The 20483-nt window shown below is 49.6% G+C and overlaps 1 protein-coding gene across 1 annotated transcript in view; it reads right to left on the bottom strand.

Annotated features, from left to right (window-relative positions):
• Positions 1-3319: 3319 nt before the first annotated feature.
• The window catches only part of LOC119965680 (histidine-rich glycoprotein-like), a 40841-nt gene continuing 23677 nt past the window's right edge, over positions 3320-20483 (bottom strand). Inside the window, exons 2-5 of the mRNA XM_038796444.1 lie at positions 7318-7743; positions 6218-6373; positions 5171-5329; positions 3320-3533 (exon numbers count right to left, since the gene is read on the bottom strand). Of these exons, the coding sequence (XP_038652372.1) occupies positions 3320-3533; positions 5171-5329; positions 6218-6373; positions 7318-7743 (955 nt within the window). The remainder of the gene's footprint in view (positions 3534-5170; positions 5330-6217; positions 6374-7317; positions 7744-20483) is intronic.

Genomic DNA, 20483 nt, shown 5'->3' with positions numbered 1-20483 from the left:
AGTCATCGGCAAGGCCAGCATTTCTTGCTCATTTCTTATTGCTCTGGAGCAGTTAGTGGTGAACCACTTACAACTGAATGGTGTGCTAGGTCACTTCAGAGGGCAGTTAGGAGTAACCACATTGGCGTGCAGTCATAAGTAGGCCAGAGTGGGTAAGGACAGCAGATTTCCATCCCTAAAGGACATTTATGAACTAAATGGATTTGCATGCGGCCCAATAGTTTCATGCTCACCATTACTGAGTCTAGCTTTTAATTCTAGATTTATTAATTAATTAGATTTAAATTCCCCCAGCTGCCGTGATGGGAATTTGAACTCATGTCCCCAGATCAATAATCTGGGGGGGGCAGGGGGAGTCCGACCCCGGGGGGGTCCTCCGATGTGGCCTGGCCCGCGATTGGAACCCACCGATCGTCGGTCCGGCCTCTGTGGCTGGGGCTCTCCTTTCCTAAGCACCGGCCCTTGTAGCCCTGCGCCATGTTGCGTCGGGGCCGGCACTTTGAAGGAGGCCACTGTGCATGTCCTCGTTGCCGCCGGCGCAACTGCGCATGCGTGGATCCCACGGCACACACAGTTCGTGCCGGGATCTGCAGCTGGAGCAGCGCGAACTGCTCCAGTGCCTTGCTGACCAACCGTAGGGGCCAGAATTAGATGTGGGGGCAGCCCGTTCACGCCGTCGTAAAACGCAACGGCGTTTACGACGGCGTGCATACTCTGCCGCGGGATTGGAGAATCCAGCCCACAGTTAGCCAAAACGTTCTGGTTCTGAACGCACCAGTTTTAAAAAAAAACTAATTTCTTCAAAACTAAGCTGCCTCTATATTATCAGAATTGATATTTAGGAGAGTTGGGAAACGGAAAAGAATCAATAAATCTCGGCATGTTCGTTTCTGCACTCTGACTCTTACCATGCTTACTATCTGTCACCCGCCATTTCCAAACACTGTGGGCTGGATTCTCCCAATATCACACTATGCCCCCACGCCAGCATAAAAACGGTGGAGTTTTACTCCCGAAATTTCTGTAAAAAAGATGAACTAATCCAATGCCCTGAGGGGGCTAGCAGGGACCCGGAGTAAATCTCGCAACTTTAGCTGCAGATACCTGCACCATCCCTGCTAGAGCAGCACGGTAGCACACGTGGATAGCATTGCTGCTTCACAGCGCCAGGATCCCAGGTTCGATTCCCCGCTGGATCACTGTCTGTGCGGAGTCTGCACATTCTCTCCCTGTCTGCGTGGGTTTCCTCCGGGTGCTCTGGTTTCCTTCCACAGTCCAAAGATGTTCAGGTAAGGTGGACTGGCCATGATAAATTGTCTTTACTAACCAAAAAGGTTAAAAGGGGTTATTGGGTTATAGGATAGGGTGGAAGTGAGGGCTTAAGTGGGTCGGTGGACTGAATGGCCTCCTTCTACACTGTATGTTCTATGTACTATACGGGCCCCTGCATTTCCGATTCAGAGTCCGTGGTATGCACACGGAAGCTGCCTCCAGCGGCCACGCTGAGCTCCATGGCGGATTTGGACCGCGGAGCCAGTCAGAGAAAGGAGACCTCCCCCCTGATCGGCCATGCGCCTGGGCATCAAACCACGTGGATCTAATCCCCGGCCGCCTATAAGGACCCCCCTGTCCTCCGATGCTCCCGCCCCAACCGGGGCGGCCACGGACTGAATCCTCAGCTGCCACGCCAGCATCCCGACCGGCAATAGGTAGTTAGTTCTACGCCATTGGGAACTCGGCCGGTTGGGAACGGAGGATTGCTGGGCGGGCCTTTCTCAATGGGCCCCCCGTCGCGCGGTGTACTCTGCGGTCACGTTGATTTTCAGGGCCCAGAGATTTGCCGGACTAGCGCCGGGCCCAAATACGGTGTGAATGTGGATTCTCCGCCCTGCGCCGGCCATGATTTCGGCGTGAGGGTGGGAAGAATCAAACCCAGTGTCTGGACATTGAGTAGACCTTTTGGCTCATAGCTAATCTCCTGTAATCCCTCCTTTTACATCATCATGCCATTCCTTTCAATTGCAATAGATCTATTGGAATAAAATCTTTTGGATGTTGCTGCACCATCCCAGCTTTCCAGATTTGTACATTTCAACTTCGATTGACAGCCATGCATCGCGGTCAGTTGCTCACACACCTCAACTGTTGTGTGAATTTTAAGAGCAATCAAACAGCTTTCTTCAGAAGGCTATCCCTGCAGATCTTTAAGAGGCAATTATGGCACCCCGTGAGAACAGGAAGAGTGGATAACAAATGATGGACTATTTTTCTTGTTCTGCTGAGCAAATGGCCCTTCAGCTTCCAGATCACCAAAAAACCAACCAACTGAATTATATTCTGCTCAACATAGTCGCAGCCTGAAGTGTGATTCCTGTCTAACAGCGAAATAGTTGATTTTTCCTTGCTCTATTAGGGATGAATGATAAATGGTGACCCAGTGAGTGACATCGATACTCATACCCACTACTACAACTTTCACACAACTCAGTATTGTACAGCTGTAATAATCAACAGCATAACATTTGCTACATGTGGCCAGAGTATCTGAGAACATTGTTCAAAATTGTAAAGATTTTTACTGAGCTCTTATATAACCTTATCTTTCTGTTAACTAATTGGCTGAAAGTAAACAGAGAGACGCTCACTGGTGAGGGTGAGATATGACAGTTCTTTCACAGGTACAAATGAAACAGGGCTCACATGTGGCACAAGAAGTGTAATTACCTTAATCTAATTGATTGAAACTGCAATTATGTATGTTATAACCCCCTTGGGAGCCAAGGACTGTGCTCCATTAGATTGTTCCCTTATACAGCTGAGTATGAACTCCCCCGGTAATTGGGGGGCAGGGAGTAGTAGTGGTAGTAGTAGTGGTAGTAGTGGTAGTAGTGGAGATGTGGTAGTAGTTGTGGTAGTAGTGGTAGTAGTAGTAGTAGTAGTGGTAGTGGTAGTAGTACTGGTAGTAGTGGTAGCAGTAGTAGTGGTAGTAGTAGTGGTAGTAGTGGCAGTAGTAGTGGTAGTAGTGGTCGTAGTAGTAGTGGTAGTATTATTAGTGGTAGTAGTGGTAGTAGTGGTAGTGGTAGTAATGGTAGTAGTAATGGTAGCAGTAGTAGTAGAGGTAGTAATAGTAGTAGTGGTTGCAATGGTGGTAGTAGTAGTGGTAGTAGTGGTAGTGGTAGTAGTAGTACTGGTAGTAGTGGCAGTAGTAGTAGTGGTAGTAGTGGTCGTAGTAGTGGTAGTAGTGGTAGTAGTAGTAGTGGTAGTAGTAGTATTAGTGGTAGTAGTGATAGTAGTAGTGGTAGTAGTTGCGGTAGTAGTGCTAGTAGTAGTAATGGTAGTAGTAGAAGTGGTAGTAGTAGTGGTAGTAATAGTACTGGTAGTAGTGGCAGTAGTAGTATTGGTAGTGGTAGTAGTAGTGGTAGTAATAGAACTGGTAGTAGTAGTGGTTGTAGTGGTAGCAGTAGTAGTAGTAGTAGAGGTAGCAGTGGTAGTAGTAGTGGTAGTAGTAGTAGAGGTAATAATAGTAGTAGTGGCTGTAATGGTAGTAGTAGTAGTGGCAGTAGTAGTGGTAGCAGTAGTGGTAGTAGTGCAAATAGTAGTAGTGGTATTAGTAGTAGTGGTATTAGTGATAGTAGTAGTAGTGGTACTATTGGTAGTAGTGGTAGTTACAGTAGTAGTGGTAGTAGAAATGGTTGTAGTAGTAGTAGAGGTAGTAATAGTAGTAGTGGTTGGATTGGTAGTAGTAGTGGTGGTAGTGGTAGTAGTAGCAGTGGTAGTAATAATGGCAGTAGTAGATGTAGTAATTGTAGTTGTGGTTGCAATGGTAGTAGTAGCAGTAAGAGTGGTAGTGGTAGTAGTAATAGTGGTACTAGTGGTAGTAGTTGGAGTAGTGGTAGTACTAATGGTAGTAGTAGTAGAGGTAGTAATAGTAGTAGTGGTTGCAATGGTGGTAGTAGTGGTAGTAGTAGTAGTGGAAGTAGTAGTAGTAGTGGTAGTAGTAGTGGTAGTAGTGCAAAGAGTAGTAGTGGTATTAGTGGCAGTAGTAGTGGTAGTAGTAGTAGTGGTAATAGTGGTACTATTGGTAGTAGCAGTGGTAGTGGCAGTAGTAATGGTAGTAGTAGTAGTAGTAGAGGTAGTAATAGTAGTAGTGGTTGCAATGGTAGTGGTAGTAGTGGTAGCGGTAGTAGTAGTACTGGTAGTAGTGGTAGCAGTAGTAGTAGTGGTTGCAGTAGTGGTAGTAGTGGCAGCAGTAGTAGTGGTAGTAGTGGTCGTAGTAGTGGTAGTAGTGGTAGTAGTAGTGGTAGTAGTAGTGGTAGTAGTGGTAGTAGTAGTGGTAGTATTGCTGGTAGTAGTAATGGTAGTAGTAGAAGTGGTAGTAGTAGTGGTAGTAGTAGTGTTAGTGGTAGTGGTAGTAATAGTACTGGTAGTAGTGGCAGTAGTAGTATTGGTAGTGGTAGTAGTGGTAGTAATAGTACTGGTAGTAGTAGTGGTTGTAGTGGTAGCAGTGGTAGTAGTAGTAGTAGAGGTAGTAGTAGTAGTAGTAGTGGTAGTAGTAGTAGTGGTAATAATAGTAGTAGTGGCTACTAGTAGTAGTAGTAGTGGTAGTAGTATTGGTAGCAGTAGTGGTAGTAGTGCAAATAGTAGTAGTGGTATTAGTGGTAGTAGTAGTGGTATTAGTGGTAGTAGTAGTGGTAGTAGTGGTAGTAGTAGTGGTAGTAGTAGTGGTAGTAGTGGTAGTAGTAGTGGTAGTAGTGCTAGTAGTAGTAATGGTAGTAGTAGAAGTGGTAGTAGTAGTGGTAGTAGTAGTGTTAGTGGTAGTGGTAGTAATAGTACTGGTAGTAGTGGCAGTAGTAGTATTGGTAGTGGTAGTAGTGGTAGTAATAGTACTGGTAGTAGTAGTGGTTGTAGTGGTAGCAGTGGTAGTAGTAGTAGTAGTAGAGGTAGTAGTGGTAGTAGTAGTGGTAGTAGTAGTAGTGGTAATAATAGTAGTAGTGGCTACTAGTAGTAGTAGTAGTGGTAGTAGTATTGGTAGCAGTAGTGGTAGTAGTAGTAGTGGTAGTAGTAGTATTAGTGGTAGTAGTGATAGTAGTAGTGGTAGTAGTTGCGGTAGTAGTGCTAGTAGTAGTAATGGTAGTAGTAGAAGTGGTAGTAGTAGTGGTAGTAATAGTACTGGTAGTAGTGGCAGTAGTAGTATTGGTAGTGGTAGTAGTAGTGGTAGTAATAGAACTGGTAGTAGTAGTGGTTGTAGTGGTAGCAGTAGTAGTAGTAGTAGAGGTAGCAGTGGTAGTAGTAGTGGTAGTAGTAGTAGAGGTAATAATAGTAGTAGTGGCTGTAATGGTAGTAGTAGTAGTGGCAGTAGTAGTGGTAGCAGTAGTGGTAGTAGTGCAAATAGTAGTAGTGGTATTAGTAGTAGTGGTATTAGTGATAGTAGTAGTAGTGGTACTATTGGTAGTAGTGGTAGTTACAGTAGTAGTGGTAGTAGAAATGGTTGTAGTAGCAGTAGAGGTAGTAATAGTAGTAGTGGTTGGATTGGTAGTAGTAGTGGTGGTAGTGGTAGTAGTAGCAGTGGTAGTAGTAATGGCAGTAGTAGATGTAGTAATTGTAGTTGTGGTTGCAATGGTAGTAGTAGCAGTAAGAGTGGTAGTGGTAGTAGTAATAGTGGTACTAGTGGTAGTAGTTGGAGTAGTGGTAGTACTAATGGTAGTAGTAGTAGAGGTAGTAATAGTAGTAGTGGTTGCAATGGTGGTAGTAGTGGTAGTAGTAGTAGTGGAAGTAGTAGTAGTAGTGGTAGTAGTAGTGGTAGTAGTGCAAAGAGTAGTAGTGGTATTAGTGGCAGTAGTAGTGGTAGTAGTAGTAGTGGTAATAGTGGTACTATTGGTAGTAGCAGTGGTAGTGGCAGTAGTAATGGTAGTAGTAGTAGTAGTAGAGGTAGTAATAGTAGTAGTGGTTGCAATGGTAGTGGTAGTAGTGGTAGCGGTAGTAGTAGTACTGGTAGTAGTGGTAGCAGTAGTAGTAGTGGTTGCAGTAGTGGTAGTAGTGGCAGCAGTAGTAGTGGTAGTAGTGGTCGTAGTAGTGGTAGTAGTGGTAGTAGTAGTGGTAGTAGTAGTGGTAGTAGTGGTAGTAGTAGTGGTAGTAGTGCTAGTAGTAGTAATGGTAGTAGTAGAAGTGGTAGTAGTAGTGGTAGTAGTAGTGTTAGTGGTAGTGGTAGTAATAGTACTGGTAGTAGTGGCAGTAGTAGTATTGGTAGTGGTAGTAGTGGTAGTAATAGTACTGGTAGTAGTAGTGGTTGTAGTGGTAGCAGTGGTAGTAGTAGTAGAGGTAGTAGTAGTAGTAGTGGTAGTAGTAGTAGTGGTAATAATAGTAGTAGTGGCTACTAGTAGTAGTAGTAGTGGTAGTAGTATTGGTAGCAGTAGTGGTAGTAGTGCAAATAGTAGTAGTGGTATTAGTGGTAGTAGTAGTGGTATTAGTGGTAGTAGTAGTGGTAGTAGTGGTAGTAGTAGTGGTAGTAGTAGTGGTAGTAGTGGTAGTAGTAGTGGTAGTAGTGCTAGTAGTAGTAATGGTAGTAGTAGAAGTGGTAGTAGTAGTGGTAGTAGTAGTGTTAGTGGTAGTGGTAGTAATAGTACTGGTAGTAGTGGCAGTAGTAGTATTGGTAGTGGTAGTAGTGGTAGTAATAGTACTGGTAGTAGTAGTGGTTGTAGTGGTAGCAGTGGTAGTAGTAGTAGTAGTAGAGGTAGTAGTGGTAGTAGTAGTGGTAGTAGTAGTAGTGGTAATAATAGTAGTAGTGGCTACTAGTAGTAGTAGTAGTGGTAGTAGTATTGGTAGCAGTAGTGGTAGTAGTGCAAATAGTAGTAGTGGTATTAGTGGTAGTAGTAGTGGTATTAGTGGTAGTAGTAGTGGTAGTAGTGGTACTATTGGTAGTAGTGGTAGTGACATTAGTAGTGGTAGTATAAATGGTCATAGTAATAGTAGAGGTAGTAATAGTAGTAGTGGTTGGATTGGTAGTAGTAGTGGTGGTAGTGGTACTAGTAGTAGTGGTAGTAGTGGTAGTAGTAATGGTAGTAGTAGAGGTAGTAATAGTAGTAGTGGTTGCAATGGTTGTAGTAGCAGTAATAGTGGTAGTGGTAGTAGTAATAGTGGTACTAGTGGTAGTAGTTGGAGTAATGGTAGTAGTAATGGTAATAGTAGTAGAGGTAGTAATAGTAGTAGTGGTTGCAATGGTGGTAGTAGTGGTAGTGGTAGTAGTGCAAAGAGTAGTAGTGGTATTAGTGGTAGTAGTAGTGGTATTAGTGGTAGTAGTAGTAGTGGTAATAGTGGTACTATTGGTAGTAGCAGTGGTAGTGGCAGAAGTAGTGGCAGTTGTAATGGTAGTAGTAGTAGTAGAGGTAGTAATAGTAGTAGTGGTTGCAATGGTAGTAGCAGCAGTAGTAGTGGTAGTAGTAATAGTGGTAATAGTGGTAGTAGTAGTGATAGTAGTGGTAGTAGTAATGGTAGTAGTAGTAGAGGTAGTAATAGTAGTAGTGGTTGCAATGGTGATAGTAGTAGTGGTTGTGGTAGTGGTAGTAGTGGTAGTAGTAGTTGTAGTAGTGGTAGTAATATTGGTGGTAGTAGTAGTAGTGGTAGTCATAGTGGTAGTAGTGGTAGTGTAGTGATAGTAGTGGTAATAGTAATAGTGGTAGTAGAGGTAGTAGTAGTGGTAGTAGTAATAGTGGTAGTAGTGGTAGTAGTAGTAGAGTGGTAGTAGTGCTAGTAATAGTAGTGGTAGTGGTGGTAGTACTACCGTAATAAACTAGTCACTTCTATCCTGCCATGTTCCTGCTGTCTCCCCGGTGCGGCTTCTACAATGTATGCGTTTGGAATTGGATCAAAATATAATTTGAGTTTGAGGTGATGGATTCAAACACAGGGAGGCGAAAATAAACTCAAAGGGCTCTTTTTACTCAGGTTGCCTTATCTCTCACTTTCTCTATCAAAGTGAATCAAGGTAAATGAAGGGAGGTGCTATTGTCTCTGGAAGGTTCTAAACACACCAAAAGAGATGGCTAACACTAGATTATAAATATTTCTATCAGAGACCGCATATTGGACCTGGTAGATCCAGCAATCCGGCTTACTGGCCTTTGGGACCTTTTTTCAGTTTTGAGCTTCACCGGTCTATTTGTGTTCCTCAAACAGAATTTAAAAAACAGTAAAAACTGGGAAAGAGGGCTTCTGGTCTCAACTGGTCTTATACACCTTAAAATGAAACTGAGAAATAAGAAAACTTGTCTGTGGCAGTCACCACTGTTGTATTATATTGTATATATTGGTATTACGGTAAGGCTCCTGTACTACAGGTACGGGGGTAGATCCCTGCCTGCTGGCTCCACCCAGTAGGCGGAGTATAAATGTGTGTGTTCTCCGAACAGCAGCCATTTTGCCAACTGCTGTAGGAGGCCACACAACTCTGTGTAATAAAACCTCGATTACATTCTCCTCTCGTCTCGTCGTAACTGATAGTGCATCAATTTATTACAGAGATTTTTCTGAGTTGGACCTCCGCATCAAGCCGTATCGCCTGCAGCTGCATCCTCAAGCAGACAACGCCAAATAGGACTTTGCACATTGGCTAGCTTGCTTTGAAGCGTACATTGTGTCTGCGTCAGACCCAATCTCAGAGGCACAGAAGCTCCAGATTCTGTACGCGCAGCTGAGCTCCAATGTCTTTCCCCTCATCCAGGATGCGCCTACCTACGCAGAGGCCATGGTGCTACTGAAGGAGAATTATGCTCAGCAGACCAACCAGATCTACGCCAGGCACATCCTGTCCACGCAGCGCCAACTTCCCGAGGAGTCTGTGGAATATTTCTGGCGTGCCCTGCTCGCCCTGGTGAGAGACTGTGATTGCCAGGCCGTTTCGACCACTGAACATTCGAACCTGCTAATGAGAGACACGTTCGTTACGGGCATAGGGTCTGACTACATCTGCCAGCGCCTCTTAGAAGGGGCCACGCTTGACCTCGTGGTGACTAAGAAACTAGCGCTCTCGCTCACAGTCGCCTCACGCGACGTACAGGCTTATGCCCCCAACAGCACGGCCCACCCCCCCCGTGCATCGTGGAACCCACCAGCGGCCACTACATTGTGGACCCCATCAGCGACCGCCCCCAGCCAACCCCACGCCTGCGCCATGCGGCAGCCAACCAACCCCGGGGGGCCCAGGTGCTACTTCTGCGGACAGCCAAAACATCCCCGGCAGCGCTGCCCGGTGCGGAGCATGCTCTGCAAGGCCTGTGGCAAGAAGGGACATTTCGCTGCAGTGTGCCAGGCCCGCTCAATCACCGCTATTGTCCCGGCACCCCCCATGTGCGGCCAGTGGGCGCCGCCAGCTTCCTCTCCTCAGACCACGTGCCGCCCATGGGTGCCGCCATCTTGCTCCACCCACGACAGGTGCGGCCCATGGGCGCTGCCATCTTGCTTGTCTCAGAACCAATGGGCGCCGCCATGTTGCCTGCCCCAGGACACGTGTGGACCATCTTACCCGCCTCAGGAACCCTGCCTATCGGGCACCTCATCGAGCCACTCATCGCTTGCAACCGCCGACGAGCAGCCGCGTCTCGCCTCGGTCACGATCGACCAGTCTCGACCGCACAACCTCGCGAACGCATTGACAAAGGTGAAGGTCGACGGGCGCGAGATATCCTGCCTCTGGACTCCAGGAGCACTAAGAACTTCATCCACCCCGATACGGTAAGGCGCTGCTCCCTCGCGGTACACCCCGCCAACCAAAGAATTTCCGTGGCCTCCGGATCCCACTCCATGGCGATCCGGGGGTACTGCATTGCCACCCTCACCATCCAGGGCATAGAGTTCAGCGGCTTCCGCCTCTACGTCCCCCCCAACCTCTGCGCTGCCTTGCTACTCAGCCTGGACTTCCAGTGCAACCTCCAGAGCCTAACCCTGAAATTTGGCGGGCCCCTACCACCCCTGACTGTTTGCGGCCTCACGACCCTGAAGGTCGACCCACCTTCCCTGTTTGCAAACCTCACCCCGGATTGCAAATCAGTTGCCACCAGGAGCAGACAGTACAGCGCCCAGGACAGGACCTTCATCAGGTCTGAGGTCGAGTGGCTGCTTCGGGAAGGTATCATCGAGGCCAGCAACAGCCCCTGGAGAGCCCAAGTGGTAGGGGTGAAAACCGGGGAGGAAAACAGGATGGTCGTTGACTACAGTCAGACCATCAATTGGTAACGCAGCTCGATGCGTACCCTCTCCCACGCATATCTGATATGCACAGTACCGGGTCTTCTCGACAGTGGACCTGAAATCTGCCTACCACCAGCTCCCCATCCGTAAGACGGACCGCCCATACACTGCGTTTGAAGCAGATGGCCGCCTTTACCATTTCTTTAGGGTTCCCTTCGGCGTCACCAACGGGGTCTCGGTCTTCCAACGGGAGATGGACCGAATGGTTGACCGGTACGGACTGCGGGCCACTTTCCCGTACCAGGACAACATCACCATCTGCGGCCATGACCAGCAGGACCACGATGCTAACCTTTCCAAATTTCTCCACACCGCCACTCTCCTCAACCTCAAATATAACAAGGAGAAGTGCGTGTTCAGCATGAACTGATTAGCCATCCTTGGCTATGTGGTTCAGAATGGAGTTCTCAGGCCCGACCCCGATCGCATGTGCCCCCTCATGGAACACCCCCTTCCCCACTGTACCAAGGCCCTCAAACGATGCCTGGGGTTCTTTTCGTACAACACCCAGTGGGTCCCTAACTATGCGGACAAGGCCCGCCCACTCATCCACTCCACCGCTTTCCCACTGATGGCCGAGGCTCACCAGGCCTTCAACCGTACCCAGGCCAACATCGCCAAGGCCGCGATGCACGCGGTCGACAAGATGCTCCCCTTCCAAGTCGAGAGCGATGCATCAGATGTCGCTCTGGCCGCCACCCTCAACCAGGCAGGCAGGCCTGTGGCATTCTTTTCATGCACCCCTCATGCCTCTGAAATTCGGCACTCCTCCGTTGAAAAGGAGGCCCAAGCGACCGTTGAAGCTGTACGCCATTGGAGGCATTACCTGGTCGGCAGGAGGTTCACTCTCCTCACTGACCAATGTTCGGTTGCCTACATGTTTGACAACACACAGCGGGGTAAGATCAAAAATGATAAAATTTTGAGGTGGAGGATCGAGCTCTCCACCTACAATTATGAGATTTTGTATCGCCCCGGTAAGCTCAACGAGCCCCCCGATGCCCTGTCCCGAGGTACATGTGCCGACACATAAGTGGACCGACTCCGGACCCTGCTTGAAAATCTCTGTCACCCAGGGGTCACCCGCTTTTATCACTTCATAAAGTCCCGCAATCTGCCCTACTCCATCGAGGAAGTCAGGGCTATCACCAGGGACTGCCAGGTCTGCGCGGAGTGTAAACCACATTTCTACCGGCCAGACCGTGCGCGCCTGGTGAAGGCCTCCCGACCCTTTGAACGCCTCAGCGTGGACTTCAAAGTGCCCCTCCCCTCCACCGATTGCAACACGTATTTTCTTAATGTGGTCGACGAGTATCCCGATTTCCCTTTGCCGTCCCATGCTCCGATATGATGTCTGCCACCGTCATCAAAGCCCTCAACACGATCTTCGTTCTGTTCGGTTTACCCGCCTACGTTCACAGCGACCGGGTTTCCTCATTTATGAGCGATGAGCTGTGCCAGTACCTGCTCAACAGGGGCATTGCCTCGAGCAGGGTGACCAGCTACAACCCCAGGGGAAACGGGCAGGTGGAGCGGGAGAATGGGACGGTCTGGAAGGCCGTCCAGCTGGCCCTCCGGTCCAGACATCTCCCAGCCTCCCACTGGCAGGTGGTCCTCTCCGACCCACTTCACTCCATTAGGTCGCTCCTGTGCACCGCGACCAACGAAACCCCCCATGAACGTCTCTTTGCCTTCCCCAGGAAGTCCACCTCCGGGGTTCCGCTCCCAACGTGGCTGGCAACTCCAGTACCCGTCCTCCTCCACAAGCACGTGCGGCTCCACAAGATGGACCCGTTGGTTGAGAGGGTTCAGCTACTCCACGCGAACCCGCAGTACGCCTACGTAGCGTACCCTGACGGCCGCCAAGACACAGTCTCCCTCAGGGACCTGGCACCAGCTGGGTTCCCACACACCCTCCCCTCTGCCCTGGAACCACCCTCCCTCCCCCCAGCGCACCCCGCCACAGCCCCCGCTCCAGGACAATCCGTCCTCCCCTTGCTCCCACCTGGGCATGAAGAGGATTTCAACATGCTGCCAGAGTCAATGAAGACCAAGCCGACGCCTGAGTTGCCACCAGCACTGCGGCGGTCTCAACGACAGATCAAGGTGCCCGATCTTCTAAATTTGTAACCTTCTCTGTAATTTTAAAACTAATCTGTATGTATATAGTTTCCACCATCCCCGCTGGACTCATTTTTAACAGGGGGTGAATGTGGTAGTCACCACTATTGTATTATATTGTATATATTGGTATTACGGTAAGGCCCCTGTACTACAGGTACGGGGGTAGATCCCTGCCTGCTGGCTCCGCCCAGTAGGCGGAGTATAAATGTGTGTGCTCTCCGAACAGCAGCCATTTAGCCTCGTCTCATCGGAATTGATAGGGCATCATTGTCCAAACTGTTTTTTCTTTGTTCACTTACAACCTGAAAATGTTACCACTGACATTAATAGTTATATTGCAATCAGGACAACGACATATTGCCAAGGCATATAACATAGAACATAGAACACAGAAAAATACAGCACAGAACAGGCCCTTCGGCCCACAATGTTGTGCCGAACTTTTGTCCCAGATTAAGAACAAATTAATCTACACATCATCATTCCACCGTAATCCATGTACCTAGATAGGCCACACTTGGAGTATAGTGTTCAATTCTGGTCGCCACACTACCAGAAGGATGTGGAGGCTTTAGAGAGGGTGCAGAAGAGATTTACCAGGATGTTGCCTGGTAGGAGGCATTAGCTATGAGGAGCGGTTGAATAAACTCGGTTTGTTCTCACTGGAATGACGGAGGTTGAGGGGCAACCTGATCGAGGTCTACTAAATTACGAGGGGCATAGATCGAGTGGATAGTCAGAGGCTTTTTCCCAGGGTAGAGGGGTCAATTACTAGGGGTTACAGGTTTAAGGTGCAAGGGGCATGGTTTAGAGGAGATGTACGAGGCAAGTTTTTTACACAGAGGGTAGTGGGTGCCTGGAACTCGCTGCCGGAGGAGGTGGTGGAAGCAGGGACGATAGTGACATTTAAGGGGCATCTTGACAAACACATAAATAGGATGGGAATAGAGGGATACGGACCCAGGAAGTGTAGAAGATTTTAGTTTAGATAGGCTGCATGGTTGGCATTGGCTTGGAGGGCAGAAGGGCATGTTCCTATGCTGTGCTTTTCTTTGTTCTTTGTTCTCTTTGTTCCCCACTGCTGGAATTTCAATTCAGATTGAGCGAGAAAAGGCACCATACTAGAGTTTTAGCTCTGGGCATGATGCGACCATCAATTCAATCGAGACATGAGTAGAAGTAACAGACGTGGACTCCGGGAGCGTCTCTTCTGGAGCTTCATTCCTGTGGATCGGTGAAGGTGGGATGGCGGGCGGGAGGGAGTGCGGGGGCCATACAGGGGCGGGGGTGCTGGTCACGATAGGTTGGGCGGGATATGGTGGAGGGGCGGCGGTGGTGGTGGTGGAACCGGCGGGCGCCAGGTCCCGGAGGGAGGCCCTATCTTGTCAGACATCGGGGTGTTCGATATAAGCGTACTGGAGGTTGGAGTGTAGGAGCTGGACCCGCTCTACCAGTGGATCGGACTTATGGCTCCTGACGTGCTTTCTGAGTAGGACTGGCGCCAGTGTCTTCAGCCAGGACGGAAGCCAGGCCCCTGAAGTGGATCTCCTAGGGAAGACAAATAGGCGGTCATGAGGGGTCTCCTTTGTGGCCGTGCAAAGTAGGGACCTAATAGAGTGGAGCGCATCGGGGAGGACCTCCTGCCAGTGAGAAACTGGGAGATTCCTGGATCTCAGGGTCAGTAGGATGGTCTTTCAGACCGTCGTGTTCTCCCTCTCCACCTGCCCGTTTCCCCTGGGGTTATAACTGGTAGTCCTGCTCGAGGCGATGCCCTTACTGAGCAGATAATGATGCAGTTTGTCGCTCATGAACGATAAGCTCCGGTCACTGTGGACATAATTGGGGAAACCAAACAGGGTGGAGACACTATGTAGGGCTTTAATGACGGTGGACGTGGGATTGCAAAGGGGAAGCGGGAGAACTCATCAATAATATTGAGGAAATATGTATTGTGGTTATTGGAGGGGAGGGGCCCTTTGATATCGATACTGAGGCACTCAAAGGGCCGGGATGCCTTTACCAGGTGGGCCTTATCTGGTCGATAGGAGTGCGGTTTACACTCCGCACAGATCTGGCAGTCCATGGTCATGGCTCTAACCTCCTCGGTGGAGTAGGGCAGGTTGCGGGCCTTGATATAGTGGACAAGCCGGGTGACCCCCGGATGGCAGAGGTCATCGTGGATAGCCCGTAGTCGGTCATCTTGCGCGCTGGCGCATGTGCCATGGGACAGGGCATCTGGGGGCTCGTTGAGCTTCCCAGGACGATATACTATATCGTAATTATAGGTGGAGAGTTCGATCCTCCACCTCAAGATCTTATCGTTCTTGATTTTGGCCCGCTGAGTATTGTCAAACATGAAGGCTACCGATTGTTGGTCAGTGACGAGGGTAAACCTCCTACCAGCGAGGTAGTGCCTCCAGTGCCGTATGGCTTGCACGATGGCTTGGGCCTCCTTCTCGACTGAGGAGTGCCGAATTTCGGAGGTGGTGAGGGTGCGCGAAAAAAACGCTATCGGTCTTCCTGCTTGACTGAGGGTAGCGGTGAGAGCGACCTCTGATGCGTCGCTCTCCACCTGGAAGGGAACGGACTCGTCCACCGCACGCATTGCGGCTTTGGCAATATCTGCCTTGATGCAGCTGAAGGCCTGGTGGGCCTCAGTTGCCAGTGGGAAGATGGTGGCCTTGATTAGTGGGCGGTCTTTGTCCGCACAGTTGGGAACCCACTGGGCATAATATGAAAAGAACCCAATGCACTCTTCAGGGCCTTGGGGCAGTGGGGGAGGGGAAGTTGCAGTAGGGGGCGCATACGGTCAGGGTCGAGTCCTAGAACCCCGTTTTCCATGACGTAGATGAGGATGGCTAGTCTGGTTGTGCGGAAAACGCATTTCTCCTTGTTGTATGTGAGTTTTGGGGTTTGGGCGGTTTGGAGAAATCTGTGGAGGTTGGCGTCGTGGTCCTGCTGATCATGGCCGCAGATGGTGGCATTATCCAAGTACGGAAATGTGGCCCGCAGCCCGTACTGGTCCACCATTCGGTCCATTGTTCTTTGGAACATCAAAACCCCGTCCGTACGCCAAAGGGGACCCGGAGGAAGTGGAAAAGGCGGCCTTCTGCCTCAAAAGCCGTGAAGCGGCGGTCCCCCGGGTGGATTGGGAGCTGGTGGTATGCAGACTTCAGATCCACTGTGGAGAACACCCGGTAGTGTGCGATCTGGTTTACCATGTCTGCAATCCGGGGAAGAGGGTACGCATCGAGTTGCGTGTACCGGTTTATGGTTTGGCTGTAATCTACAACCATCCGGTTCTTTTCCCCGGTCTTGACGACCACCACCTGAGCTCTCCAGGGGCTATTGCTGGCCTCGATGACTCCCTCCCGCAAGAGTCGCTGGACCTCGGACCTGATAAAAGTCCTGTCCTGTATGCTATACCGCCTGCTTCTGGTAGCGACTGGTTTGCGAAGAGTGGGGGAGGGTCGACTTTTAGGGTCGTGAGGCTGCATATGGTGAGTGCGGGGGTAGGGGCCCCCCGAACCTCAGGGTTAGGCTCCTGAGGTTGCACTGGAAAGCTAGTCCCAATAGGAGAGGAGCGCAGAGGTCTGGGAGCACATATAATTTAAAGTTAGCATACTCGCGCCCTGTATTGCTAGGGTTGCGGTAGTGCACCCTCGGATTTGCACCGAGTGCGTCCCAGAAGCGAGGGAGATGGTTTGGTGCGCCGGGAAAATTGTGAGCGAGCAGTGCCTTACCATATCCGGGTGAATGATGCTCTCTGTACTCCCAGAGTCGACCAGTACTGCTGGCGGTGTTGGGACTGGCCGCAGAAATAGCAGCATAGCGCCCCATGATGGCCGTGTGGCCGCATGGCACAGGCCAGGGGTAGTCTTTGGTCGGGGGTCCACGAGGGGGCTGCGTGGTCAGCCGGGAATGCGTTAAGGCTCTGGAATGCTACTTCCAGAGAGGAGGCTACCTTTACCGTCTGATCCAGGTCCAGGGCCCCCTTTTCGAGTAGGCGCTGTCTCATATAGATGGACCGAACTCCCGCCAGTAGGCGTCTCGGACGGCAAGTTCCATATGTTGAATGGCTGTAACGGCATGGTAGTTGCAGCTGCGTGCGAGGACTTTGAGGTCGCGTAGGTAGTCTTCTAGCGATTCCCCGGGACGCTGGTGGCGAGTGGTTCGGATGTGTCACGCGTAGAGCTCGTTCACGGACCGTACATAGAGGCGTTCGAGCATCGAGAGGGCGTCTGCATAGGAGGAGGCCCCGTCGACCTGAACAGAGATTCGATGGCTCACCTGTGCGTGGAGGAGGCTCAGCTTCTGTTCGTCGGTGACGGAAGGCATGGAGAAGGCTGCGAGATAGGCCTTGAAGCAGCGGAGCCAGTGCAAAAAAATTTATTTTGCCTCCACAGCCTGTGGATCGAGTTCCAGTCGGTCAGGTTTGAGGGCCGATTCCATAGTTGCATTTAAGTTGATTAAATTTGATTAAACATGAGTAGAAGTAAACCGTGGCTTTAATCAACTTAGAACAGAGCCTGCCTGCGACTAGTACAATACTGTGGACCGCCTACAAGTCAACTGCTCTTTATACTTCCTTTCAAGGGGAGGAGCCATGGGCAGAGCCCATACATGCCCCAACATATTCCCCTATGGATAATGCCATACAATGGCCCATAGGAGAAGCCCACAAGGGCAACAGCATAGCACAGATACAAATACACTGGTGGATTATTGGTATATTACATTCACCACAGGGCAGAGGTAATTGTACAGGCCTGAGGAAACAGTTGGCCCAAGTAGACTAGGCACAAATAATTGAGGGTGCGATAGTTCAGGAGAAATGGTGGATGTTCAGGTGGATATTAAATCCCACTCAATTAAAGTACATTCCTGAGAGTAAAAGGAACTGTAAAAGGGAGAAAAACATTCCATGGCTAAACAGGCCCCTCCCCCCCCCAGCCCTGGGATGACCCCCGACCTGGAGGTACATGCCGGAAAATGGAAATAGCTACTCACCTCCTCAGTTCCCCTCAGCAGTCATTGCGCAACTTAATGCTTTTGAAAAGCAGTATTAAACGAAGCCCTCGTGATTTCTCGCTGCGCAGCTGGGTAAGTACTGGGAGAGCGTTACATTCAACTTCAATCTCGCTGAAGAGATTGAAATTAATGCAAATTCAGGTCAATGATATGTGCCCCATATTTTGAGAATCCGGAAATCAGCATCGGGAGTGGGCCGGTTACATAGTAAACTGATTTGCACTTGGTGCAAATCAAGACTTTGGCCTTTCCCGCTATTTAACGGGCGCTCCCAGATCCGCGCCGGGTGCAAAGTGGTGGTTAAATTTTCCCCAAGGGCAGCATGGTGGTGCAGTGGTTAGCACTGCTGTCTATGGCACAGAGGACCCAGATTCGATCCCAGCCCTGGGTCACTGTCTGTGTGGAGTTTGCACATTCTCCCCGTGTCTGCGTGGGTTTCAACACCCCACAGTCCAAAGATGTACAGGTTAGGTGGACTGGCCACACTAAATTGGCCTTAATTGGAAAAAATAATTGGGTACTCTAAATTTATTTTTAAATAAATAAATAAATGTTCCCCATGATTTACAGTTACTTTTACACGGCAGCACAGTGGTTAGCACTGTTGCTTCACAGCACCAGGGTTCTGGGTTCGATTCCGGCTTGGGCCACTGTCTTTGCGGAGTTTGCATGTTCTCCCCGTGTCTACGTGGGTTTCCTCCGGGTGCTCCGGTTTCCTCCCACAAGTCAGTGTACCTGAACAGGCGCCGATGTGTGGCGACTCGGGGATTTTAGCAGTAACGTCATTGCAGTGTTAATGTAAGCCTACTTGTGACACCAGTAAAGATTATTATTATTATTCAGTCAATTGCAGCTCAAATAATGAAAACAAGAATAAGAGAAAGCCTTCCATCTTCATAATAGTCCACATTCTAAATCATGAAAGAAATAAAAAGACAACATGAAAAAGGGAGAACAATATTATGCAACTGGTAAATCAGATTATTCTTCACATGTAACGCTGACAATATTTTGTTCAGCCAATCGACACCATGTAGCATTCTTCCTGCCTGTTTCTCAGCTGATTGTGGCACATTCATAAGGCAGAATAAATAAAGCAGTTAACACGCTTACATGGAGTATGAGTTCAAATAGCTTCTTGGAGAGGGAAAGCTGCACACAAGGGATTTGAAATAAAACATAAACCATATAATATTGTAATGAACTTTGTTTCAGCAGAATATCGAGGTTTAAGTATATTTTATTAACTAAAATCTCCTACCATTGATGATCTATCAAATGTTAGTTTTTCCTTAGGGTTGATTAGAAGATGCTGCTGTGTCAATGACATAAGTAAATGCCAAGATTATTGCATAGCAACCATTTACTGCAGAGCCCATGAATTTGTTACACAGAGGAAACCCATTTTTTTGAAGCTGAGTGTCTTTTTGATCTTTATAGAATCCCTACAATGCAGAAGGAAGCCATTTGGCCCATCGATCTCCGATTAGAGCACACTATCTAGGCCCACTCTCCCACCCTATCACCTACACATTTTTGCACTGTGGGAGGAAACCGGAGCCCCCAGAGGAAACCAACACAGATACAGAGAAAAAATACAAACTCCACACAGTCACCCAAGGTTGGAATTGAACCCGGGTACCTGGGGCGAAATTCTCCGACCCCCACGACGGGTCGGAGAATAGCGGGAGGGCCTTCCCGACATTTTTCCCGCCCTCCCGCTATTGTCCCCCACCCCCCGCCCAACTCCCGACCCGAATCGCTGCCGCCGTTTTTTTACAGCCGGCAGCGATTCACAGCTGTTCGATGGGCCGAAGTCCCAGCCCTTTACACCGTTTTTACGAACGGCAAACACACCTGGTCTGGCCGTTCGTAAAAACGGCGTCACAAACTCGCTTTTCATAACCATGGCACCAATTGGCACGGCAGTACCACGGCCGTGCCAAGGGTGCCATGGGCCCGCGATCGGTGGGCACCGATCGTGGGCAGCGGGCCCGATGCCCGCGCACTCTTTCTCCTTCCGCCGCCCCGCAGTATCCATTCGCGGGGCGGCTGAGGGGCAACCCGGCCCGCGCATGCGCGGGTTTCGCGCAAATACGCGATGACATCATCCGCGCATGCGCGGGTTTGAGTCTTCCAATCCGCACATGCGCGGCTGACGTCATATGACGCGTCAGCCGGCGCTAACTCCGGCAAGCGGGCTTAACGATATTCGTTAAGCCCGTCATGCCGGAGCCTACGGCGTCGGGCTGCTAGCCCCGACTGGGGACCAGAATCGGTTCCCGGTCGGGAAGGGGCGCGCTGGCGTCAAACCCGCCCGGGTTTGACGCCAGCTTTACGATTTCTCCCGTTTTGGGAGAATCGCGCCCCTGGTGCTGTGAGGCAGCAGTGCTAACCACTGTGCCACCCTCTTGAAAGCTTAATTGAAATAAAATACTACTAGATACTTACCGGGGTCAGGAGCAGTGAGTTTTGAGGAAAGCAAAAAAGCCACCAAAATAATTTTTCATCATGAACATAGAATTTTGAGATTTGCTAAAACATTTATCACCGTGCGGATGTGGAGCAGTATCTTAACAAAAAATGGCAAAGTTTCAGTCCCGGCGAGTAAAACGGAGTGAATCACACCAACTGAGTCAATGGGATTTCTCACTAAATCTTACGCCTCTTGAAGAAAGTTTTTCTTCCCGTGAGAATCACACCACACTCTTGGTGCCGTCCCGCTGATTTGCTTGCCCCGGGGAAACGTAAACACTGCAACCACTGGGGAGCTCTATATAAATGCCTCCCCAGCACTACCCACCACTCGTCCCAGATCCATGAAGGGGGATGGCAGCATGGAAGCCACCATCATGTTTCACGGAGGGAGCCCTGGCCAGACTCTTCTGTGGGATACAGCAGAGGTGGAAAATCCTGGACCTGTTCTCTGGGAGGTCGCCCACCAGCAGGGTTTCCACCCCGGCCTTGGAGGCAATATCTGCCTTGGTGAGCCACAGCTCCCTGCAGAAGAGGATGGGGCAGCAGTGCAGAAAGAAGATGGATGACCTTCTTCATGTGGCCAGGGTAGGTCGGCCACCTCCAGTCCC

This window comes from Scyliorhinus canicula, chromosome 5, assembly GCF_902713615.1.
Source record: "Scyliorhinus canicula chromosome 5, sScyCan1.1, whole genome shotgun sequence".
NCBI lineage: Eukaryota > Metazoa > Chordata > Chondrichthyes > Carcharhiniformes > Scyliorhinidae > Scyliorhinus > Scyliorhinus canicula.
This window is presented reverse-complemented; position numbering and strand designations above follow the sequence as displayed.